The 9,452-nt window shown below is 40.7% G+C and overlaps 1 protein-coding gene across 1 annotated transcript; it reads right to left on the bottom strand.

The window, feature by feature from the left end:
- Nucleotides 1-5,959: 5,959 nt before the first annotated feature.
- Nucleotides 5,960-8,461, bottom strand: LOC102193012 (acidic mammalian chitinase-like). Its single transcript, XM_013912505.1, is given in 10 exon segments — nt 5,960-6,277; nt 6,359-6,497; nt 6,590-6,709; nt 6,791-6,973; nt 7,092-7,215; nt 7,300-7,424; nt 7,888-7,972; nt 7,974-8,051; nt 8,137-8,193; nt 8,311-8,461. Coding segments are annotated over 10 exon segments (1,215 nt in total). The 5' UTR covers nt 8,388-8,461; the 3' UTR covers nt 5,960-6,050.
- Between the last annotated feature and the right edge of the window lie 991 nt (nt 8,462-9,452).

Below are 9,452 nucleotides of genomic sequence, written 5' to 3' on the forward strand. Positions count from 1 at the left end.
AAACTGGTCCTTTGCAGACAGGACTGTATTATATAATCTTGCACCCTCCTTTGAAAAAATCTGACTTCCACCCTGAACAGAGACTGTGTAATTATGATGGTAACGAGCAATCATGTAAGATTTTGTCTCAGAAGCTTCTTAATCACAGTTTGCACTGATGTTTTCCATTAATAATAATACTGCTTGGGTGTGACCTGAGTGTGTCACAGTTGGGTATTTTCACATTCTCAGTGTAGCCGCTTCAAAAATTAGAAACACAAGAAATGGAAAAATGTGTCAAATGAATGCATTTTCACTTGCAAGCTACAATACGAAGCATTTTTCCCAATACCATTTCCAGTGGCTAAAAAGGAAAGGAAAAAAAACACTCCAAAGCACTAATCACTAAAGCTGCTTTCTAGAAATAGGATCATGAATTACTTACAGCAGTACTAAAAACTCAAACCCACCTGCAGAATCCTTATGATACATGGAAACTGGTGAATGCTTTTCATTGCTGTGCTGATAGTATTTTCACCTGTGCCCCTGCACCTTTGTTCAACAACCCCAAAATCCACAAAGAAAACGTTTATCAAAGTTATCAAAGTTTATTTTATAACAATCCAGGAACCATCTTAGTTAGAGCTAAATTTTGTGGGTGATAACTTTCAGACAAATGCGATGACTCAGTTGCTCTCAACACATACTGTTTAAATCTAAGTATCACTGGTGAGGACCCAAACTCAAACATATCAAAACCTAATTGAAACATTTTTTTTAAATTCTTTTTAATTATTCACCAAATGCTCAAATGTTTCACATCAAGAAGGTGCAGGGTTTGAATGCAGTTTGGGGCCTTTCTGTGCAGAGTTTACATGCTCTCCCAGTTCCTGTGTGGGTTTTTCCAAGTGCTCCAGCAGCCTTCCACAGTACAAAAGCATGCATTGGGTTGGGTTAATTGATAACTGTAGGTGCTAATGTGAGTGTGAATGGTGGTCTGTCTTTTTGTGTCAGCTCCAGGGCACATTGGAGATCTGTCCAAAGTCTATGTTGCCTCTGCTCTGTAACCCTGAATTGGATAAGCAGAAAAAAAGGATAGATGGGTGAGTGGAAGCTTTGACAATTAAGGAACAAAGAAAATTTCTAACTATCACACATCAAAAACAATTTACATTAAAAAAAAACCCAAAAACCATTCATTTTTACCTTTCTCCAAAGTACAGGGTTGGGATGGTGTTCAGGTTATCCTACTAAAATGAATGGTCATTCAAAGCCAGACTATAAAGAGAAACGAAAACGCTGGTACCTCTGACGGCTGACTCTACATACTCAGTGCAGATATCCACACATTTTTATCCACTTTTCCAATTCAGGGTGGGAGTTGGTCTGGAGCTTATCTCAGCTGGGGTACATCCTAGGCAGGTTTCCAGTCTGTCGCAGGGCAAACACAGACAGACAACTATTCACGTTCACATTCACAACTAAAATTTAGAATCACCAATTAACCCAAATCACCAGTTAATGTGTTTGTTTGCATGTGTATGACTGCAAGTGTTGTTTTAATGTGGACTTAATAAGAGCTGAGATATTTGAATAATCTGCTGAGAAATGATTTGTGCTGTGTTTCTAGTTTGTCTGTATACCTGTTTTATCATCTCTGCTGGCCGTGACGTGCATCACACTGTTATTACAGCGGCTGCACGCTAAGCTTTGGTTAAGTATGTTTCTGACCTCAGCACACAAACTGAGGTCTGGTCAAGTGCCTTTAGTTTAAATCATCTTCTGGCCACTCACACTTAGTGTATTACAGCCTATGTTGCTGAAGGACTAAATAGCATACAATTGTACACCTCAGGACTTCCAGTGGATGCAAGAGGTGGTCATTTTGTGCTGTAAAATAAGTAAGATTTTGAACTTTGATTTATTGTAGTGCTAATATTCAGTGCTGTCACACCATAATAACAGAGCCATCTATGCCCCAGCTTCAGTACAATCTGTAACACTGGCAGTTAGTAATTGTAACTCCTAGTAAATAGTAAATTTTGCTGCTTTTTAAAGCTGCTGTCAAAGACGCCAGCTGCTTTGTAAAAAAAAAAATGCTAACAATACAAAAAAAATGACTAAAACTTGTGCATCCTCCTAAATGTTACTTTTTTGCATTAACACTGGTAACAAACAGAAATACAGTGGGGCAAAAAAGTATTTAGTCAGCCACCGATTGTGCAAGTTCCCCCACCTAAAATGATGACAGAGGTCAGTAATTTGCACCAGAGGTACACTTCAACTGTGAGAGACAGAATGTGAAAAAAAAATCCATGAATCCACATGGTAGGATTTGTAAAGAATTTATTGGTAAATCAGGGTGGAAAATAAGTATTTGGTCAATAACAAAAATACAACTCAATACTTTGTAACATAACCTTTGTTGGCAATAACAGAGGTCAAACGTTTACTATAGGTCTTTACCAGGTTTGCACACACAGTAGCTGGTATTTTGGCCCATTCCTCCATGCAGATCTTCTCGAGAGCAGTGATGTTTTGGGGCTGTCGCCGAGCAACACGGACTTTCAACTCCCGCCACAGATTTTCTATGGGGTTGAGGTCTGGAGACTGGCTAGGCCACTCCAGGACTTTCAAATGCTTCTTACGGAGCCACTCCTTTGTTGCCCGGGTGGTGTGTTTTGGATCATTGTCATGTTGGAAGACCCAGCCTCGTTTCATCTTCAAAGTTCTCACTGATGGAAGGAGGTTTTGGCTCAAAATCTCACGATACATGGCCCCATTCATTCTGTCCTTAACACGGATCAGTCGTCCTGTCCCCTTGGCAGAAAAACAGCCCCATAGCATGATGTTTCCACCCCCATGCTTCACAGTAGGTATGGTGTTCTTGGGATGCAACTCAGTATTCTTCTTCCTCCAAACACGACGAGTTGAGTTTATACCAAAAAGTTCTACTTTGGTTTCATCTGACCACATGACATTCTCCCAATCCTCTGCTGTATCATCCATGTGCTCTCTGGCAAACTTCAGACGGGCCTGGACATGCACTGGCTTCAGCAGCGGAACACGTCTGGCACTGCGGGATTTGATTCCCTGCCGTTGTAGTGTGTTACTGATGGTGACCTTTGTTACTTTGGTCCCAGCTCTCTGCAGGTCATTCACCAGGTCCCCCCGTGTGGTTCTGGGATCTTTGCTCACCGTTCTCATGATCATTTTGACCCCACGGGATGAGATCTTGCGTGGAGCCCCAGATCGAGGGAGATTATCAGTGGTCTTGTATGTCTTCCATTTTCTGATGATTGCTCCCACAGTTGATTTTTTCACACCAAGCTGCTTGCCTATTGTAGATTCACTCTTCCCAGTCTGCTGCAGGTCTACAATACTTTTCCTGGTGTCCTTCGAAAGCTCTTTGGTCTTGGCCATGGCGGAGTTTGGAGTCTGACTGTTTGAGGCTGTGGACAGGTGTCTTTTATACAGATGATGAGTTCAAACAGGTGCCATTCATACAGGTAACGAGTGGGGGACAGAAAAGCGTCTTACAGAAGACGTTACAGGTCTGTGAGAGCCAGAGATTTTCCTTGTTTGAGGTGACCAAATACTTATTTTCCACCCTAATTTACGAATAAATTCTTTACAAATCCTACCATGTGAATTCATGGATATTTTTTCACATTCTGTCTCTCACAGTTGAAGTGTACCTCTGGTGCAAATTACTGACCTCTGTCATCATTTTAAGTGGGGGAACTTGCACAATCGGTGGCTGACTAAATACTTTTTTGCCCCACTGTACATTGTATTTATTTTTCATAGTTTGATGCAGGCACTATACTAATAAAGACTCCAATGGAAAGCCACAAAAGAAAACAGCAAATTTTAATGTAACAGTTTACCAAAAAGACTTAGAAATGAGTCACATTTGACAGTATAGGCTGAAAAACAATAGAATTATGCAGTATAATTAAGGGTTTCACCTTTTCTTTTCTTTTAACTTCAAGCAGCATCACCTACGGGCAAATCTGTCTCTGAAAGAGGTCACAGATGGTTTTGTTTCTTTGAGTCCAGACAGTCTTTTATGCAATTTGAATAAAGAAAGTGATGAACTAGTTTGTCTAAATATGACTCATATGACTGTTCTTGCTGGAAAGATGTTAACAAGCTGTAACTGGTTATGTAATTACTTTTTCGCATGTAACTACTTGTTTTTTGCAGTGTCAAAATGTTATGTTCTTTTCACTGTTAAAATAGCATATATCTATACATACGTTATATAAAATGTTTAATATACAACTACAACTTTCAGGAACTAATAAATCACCTAATATTTTGGGGAGAGTTTAATACAGTACACACACTAAACTTGTGCCAAATGTATATGTGTTTGAAATATGTTTACTGCATGAATTGATAACTTTTGCATCTCCAGGTTGTGTATTTCACAGCATCTCTCCTTATGTGTTGATTCTGTTCCAGTTGAGAGGCGTGACACTGGAGGGAGCTGAAGATGACTGAGAGTGCTACACTGGTGACAGTTTAAGCTTGGCTAAGCTGGCTGAAGCACAGGTAGGGACCTTAATATACCCTTATACAACACAGTGGCCATGGACCATTTCTTGTGTTTTATTGTGTACAAGTTTATGCATTTGAGTGTGACGCCACATAAATTCACTGAATAACTGTTGAGACATTTGAGTCTGGGCCAAGTTTACAAAAATATCTGTTCTACTAGCAAAAACAGTTTTGTTGTTGTTGTTCTTTTTGTTTTGTTTTTTAGGTCTGGATCGATGCAGCCACAAAGACCCTTTTTTTCATGTCTATTGTCTGGAGCATAGTTTCCACAACATATAACTAAGTAAGTTTATGATTCCACTATGGAAATTCCACTATATATAGGTTATATCTGTTATTAAACTAACTTTAATAACCTCTGTTTCATGTATGAAACAGAGGTTATCAACCCATATCACTGTAGCCTAAACTAACTTTAGGCTACAGTGATATGGGTTGATAACCTCTGTTTCATACATGAAGCCACCTTAGATTTGTCTGTCTTCATCCTGGAAGCCTAAATATCTCTGATATGTGTGAAATAGAGCAAATCTCTACGGTCTCTGATGTTAATTTTGTGTTAGTTTTATGCACTGTGCGTGCAGGATTTGTGTCAGTCACTTATTGTGTAGGTCTGGCTGAGCTTTATATTACCTTATTTTGGTCCATTTTGTTCTTCATGCTTTTTGACTGTTGCTTTTCATTTCCTTTATTTGTAAGAGCTAATGCCCTCAGGGTAGCTTTGAATCCAGGCCTCTCCATTAGTCTGATGATATATGGTTTGCCTGCTCTAACCAGTGAGCTAACTGGGTGCCCTTCAGTTCAAGCTTTCTTGTCATTAGAGGTGATCATCTTCTTCACCACCTCGCCTGCTGGATGCCTCTCCTGGCATTTGTAGGGATGAATGTCATTCTTGGACCTTCCATATGTAACAAGGGTACAGTCTGTCTGCTCTTTGCTGACTGATGTTATTACCCTGCTTTCCTGAAGTGTGTGTGTATTTCTGAGATAGGCAGGAATATACTGGGAAACTTTAATCAACTACTTTGTTGCTAGCTGGGTGATGCTTATCTCAGCCTATATAAATCTTAGCTGCGACGCATGAAAGGCTTTACATTTAAGAAACTAATCTTCACAAGCGGTTTTAAAGGCTTTCCTCTGTTTTTGTGCTATCTATATTTCCAGTCTAATGCAAAAATAACTATAAAATAACTAAATAAAACTTGTTTTTCTATTACAATGTATTTTATGCAGCTTTTATCGTGTTCTGTTTGTATTTCTCTTTTGGATGCAGAAGAGTGAATAGATGAATAAATCAGTTGCTGATGTTTGAGGCTTTTTGTTATTTAAGAATAACTTGATATTGATTTATTGATTTGTGGACCCATGAAAACAACTTCACAAAACAGAGATTCAAAGATTCTTTAAATGCTTTATTTAGGTTAAATCAATGGCAGGTGTTACACAGCCATTCTCTGTGTTGGTGGGTTAGTGGATTGTTTACCCAGCTCATGGATTCATTCATTTCACTGAGAGCGGGTGCAGCATTTGCAGCTGTCATCAAACACCTGGCCGGCAGTGCAGTATTGGACGTCGGTTTGTCCTTGGTTGCACTTGTAGAATTTCTTCTTGTCGGTCGGGTCAGGGAAGAGTCCGTTCTGCTTGCCAGCACAGAAGCCAGATCCTGTGGTGCCTCCACTGGGCTGCTGGCTTGGTGCGACTGCAGGTGGGGGGTTAGGCTGAGCTTTGCAGGCTGAGGAGAAAAATGAAAGAGATTAACAAAAGGGAAAACTTTTACATGTCTATTCCCAGATGACATGTGGTTCACGCATACGAGATTAAGTTCCTAGTCCACTTTTTAGAGTGTTGATGAGTGGGTTTCGCCCCTGGCCGCAAAACATGCCGGTGAAGTCGTCCAAAGCCAAAGTCCACACCACAGCTCCACCAAAACTGTTCTGCTTCAACCACTCAGTCTGCAAAACAGAAAATAAACCAAGTGTTTAATCAGCTTAAGAAATTAAAATTAAATAATGTAAATAAATTTAAAAAAAAGATTACTTCACACCTTTGCCTGGAAGCTCTTAATATTGTCATATCCAACCCAGACTCCCTGGTTATAGGCATAGGGCACGTTCTGGACGTTGTCCCAAGCCTGTGTGGCTCCTTCCTTCAGGAAGGTGCAGATCTGGCGGGAAGAAAAGATTTAAACTAACATGCATGAACTCTCCTGCCTAATGTATGCATTCACACAGATTAGGAAATAGACCTCGTAGTAGGCCAAGAATCCAGTCTGACGAGTGAAATGTCCAGCAGGTCCAGGTCCCCTGGCAGGAGCTCCCACAGTTGTGTTAGAGGAGGCCAGGTGGAAAGTGTGGCCAAAAGTGGGGAAACCAACCAACAGCTTCTCAGCTGGGGCACCATTGTTCTTCCAGTAATTCATAGCATAGTCCTTAAAACAAGAGAATACAGAGCAGTTTGTCTAATTCCTCCACAATAGTTATTTTTATTAACGCAAAGCAGGAGTAAAAAAATGTTTAAGACCGAGGAATAATGACGCCTTCACTTACCACGTTGTGGTAGATCATGGATCCCTGGTCACTAGGGCCCTTATAGAGAGGGCTGTTCTCTCCAACATTATGTTCCCACAAACCATGGAAGTCATAGGTCATAACATGGATGTAGTCCAGCACACTTACAAACAAACAAACACAGGTGCTAATGTTTAGTAAAGGCTGCGTTCTGGATGACAAATGTGGAGGTATGTAATGTGTTCACGCTCCAATCTGGGCAATCTGGTATGCAGAGTCAATCGTCTCCTTTCGAGCAGAGACAGCAGCAGTCAGCAACAGACGAGGACGGTTTGTCTTCTTTCCCTCCTCCTCAAAGGCTCTCATCAACTCCTACAGACAGGCGAGGAACAAAAAGCAGTTACAGCTGGTACATGATTGTTTTTCTTTTAAACACTGAGAAAGCCTGAGGTCACACCGTAGGCCTGTTAAAGTATAGATCAGTCGGGTGGCTTGTTCATGTGTTGCTCCCATCGCTACAGTAACAACTGCACACATTAACATTTAAATGGCTCTCTGGGTTTGCAGTCACCCACGCTGAAACATAAAGGATATCTGTGTGGATGTGGAAGTTATCAGAAGACCTGATAATAAAAACTGGAATAACTCAGTAGTCTAGATTAAGGGTGAAATTTCAGGAAGACAAGTGCAGCATTTTGGCAAGAGGTCATTGATGTGATGACTCACCTTCATCTCTGCATTTTGGAGATCATAATCTCTTCTTCTTTGACTTTTGATATAACAATTTCTAGCTCGCCATAACTGGCACGACAGACAGCATACCAACACAACTGACCTGTAGCAAGACCGTGAAACGCTCCTTATCCTGAGGTGGGGAGCCCCGAGAACCAGGGTACTCCCAGTCGATATCCAGACCATCAATCGTAGTGATGCAGGAAGGTGACAATACTTTTGATGAAGGTCTGACGATGGGCAGCAGTGGAAACCATGGTTGTGAACCTAGTAACAGGAAGATACGCAAATTCAACTCGAGATATAGTTTTATCTTGGCGACAGTAGTGAACCTCAGGTCATTACAACATACTTTTGGGTGCCAAGGTTCCATCCACCAATGGACAGCAGAGTCTTTAGGTTGCTGTTCCTGTGAGCAGTAACAACATCCATGTTAAACTCTCAAAATTTTCTCTGTGCTTCTGTATATAAATACCCACATATGCCTTTCAGTTTATCATCCATATAAGCATTTGTGTGTACTGACTGGTTTTTCAAGGCCTGAAACTCTCCATAGAGTTTCTCATCGTTTCGATCGTAGGCTTTGATCATGTTGTGCTCCATTCCCGCAAAGGTGTAGATGAGATGGTCACAAAGACATGGGTCAATGTTGGTAGGAAGATAGTTGCCTGCCCCCAGATGGCACTATTCCTGCAAGACAAGGAATAGTTCTTACACTGTAACTGAAATGTGTCTACACACATCAGCCTAACACTGAGTGGATAAAAGACACAATTACCTAACTGCACATGTAGCAAGAGAGCCCGTCCTGCAGAGAAAGGAGATCAAAAAGGGTGAAGAAGGAGAAGGCAGGTTAACTACTCAGCACCAATTTGTATTAACCAGCTGAATAGAGATATTCTGTTTAAATGTAAGAAAGTTTTTGAAGTTCAACTTACCGGTGCAGATGAGTCTGTCCATGTTGCCTACTGTATCAGAGAAACATCAGGACACTAACGCTCTTTTATAGAGCTCACTTCTTCAACGTATGCGTAATATTTGTTAACTATAGCTGATTTGGCTAATCAGCAAATGCGGAAACAAAAAACATATTTGTTTGCGCAACACGAGCGTTTCATGAGATTTCCAGGAAACGCTGATAACCTTCAGCATGCCTTTCGATAATGCGTTCGTAGGTTAAACCAGATCTCTTTGAGGTTACTAAAATGGGTTGTTCTGTACATCACACTCAATTTCTTAAATGTACTTTTCGCCTAAAAGGGAAAAAGTAACAGAGGCACAACCGGTGTCGCTTAAATCATTAGGAGCAAAAAATTGAGGCACTCAAGGCAGATTTGAAATAAAAAGCCTTCAGTTCAGTTAAAGAGGCACTGACACGTATCGCCATATATTTTGCCTTGCTTCCAATATCTAACTGTTTTTCGAGGGAAGCTCCTGTAAATTTCACTGAAGCACCATTTTCCAAGTACAGTTTGATAGTGGTGTTTATGTGGTTGTCCTCTCTGCTGCGCTCCTTATCATCCTCACACACGGTTCATGATCAGTTATTAATGTTGTTCTGTACTTTAGAAGGGACATACAGACTTTTTGCCCTCTTCTATACTTGGAAGTAGATCAGTTGTTTTGTAATTACAATGGCAGATTCATACAATGCCAGCCAGCTGGAGC

Source organism: Pundamilia nyererei, unplaced genomic scaffold (genome assembly GCF_000239375.1).
Source record: "Pundamilia nyererei isolate P.nyererei 1_Seehausen unplaced genomic scaffold, PunNye1.0 scaffold00092, whole genome shotgun sequence".
Classification (NCBI taxonomy): Eukaryota; Metazoa; Chordata; class Actinopteri; order Cichliformes; family Cichlidae; genus Pundamilia; species Pundamilia nyererei.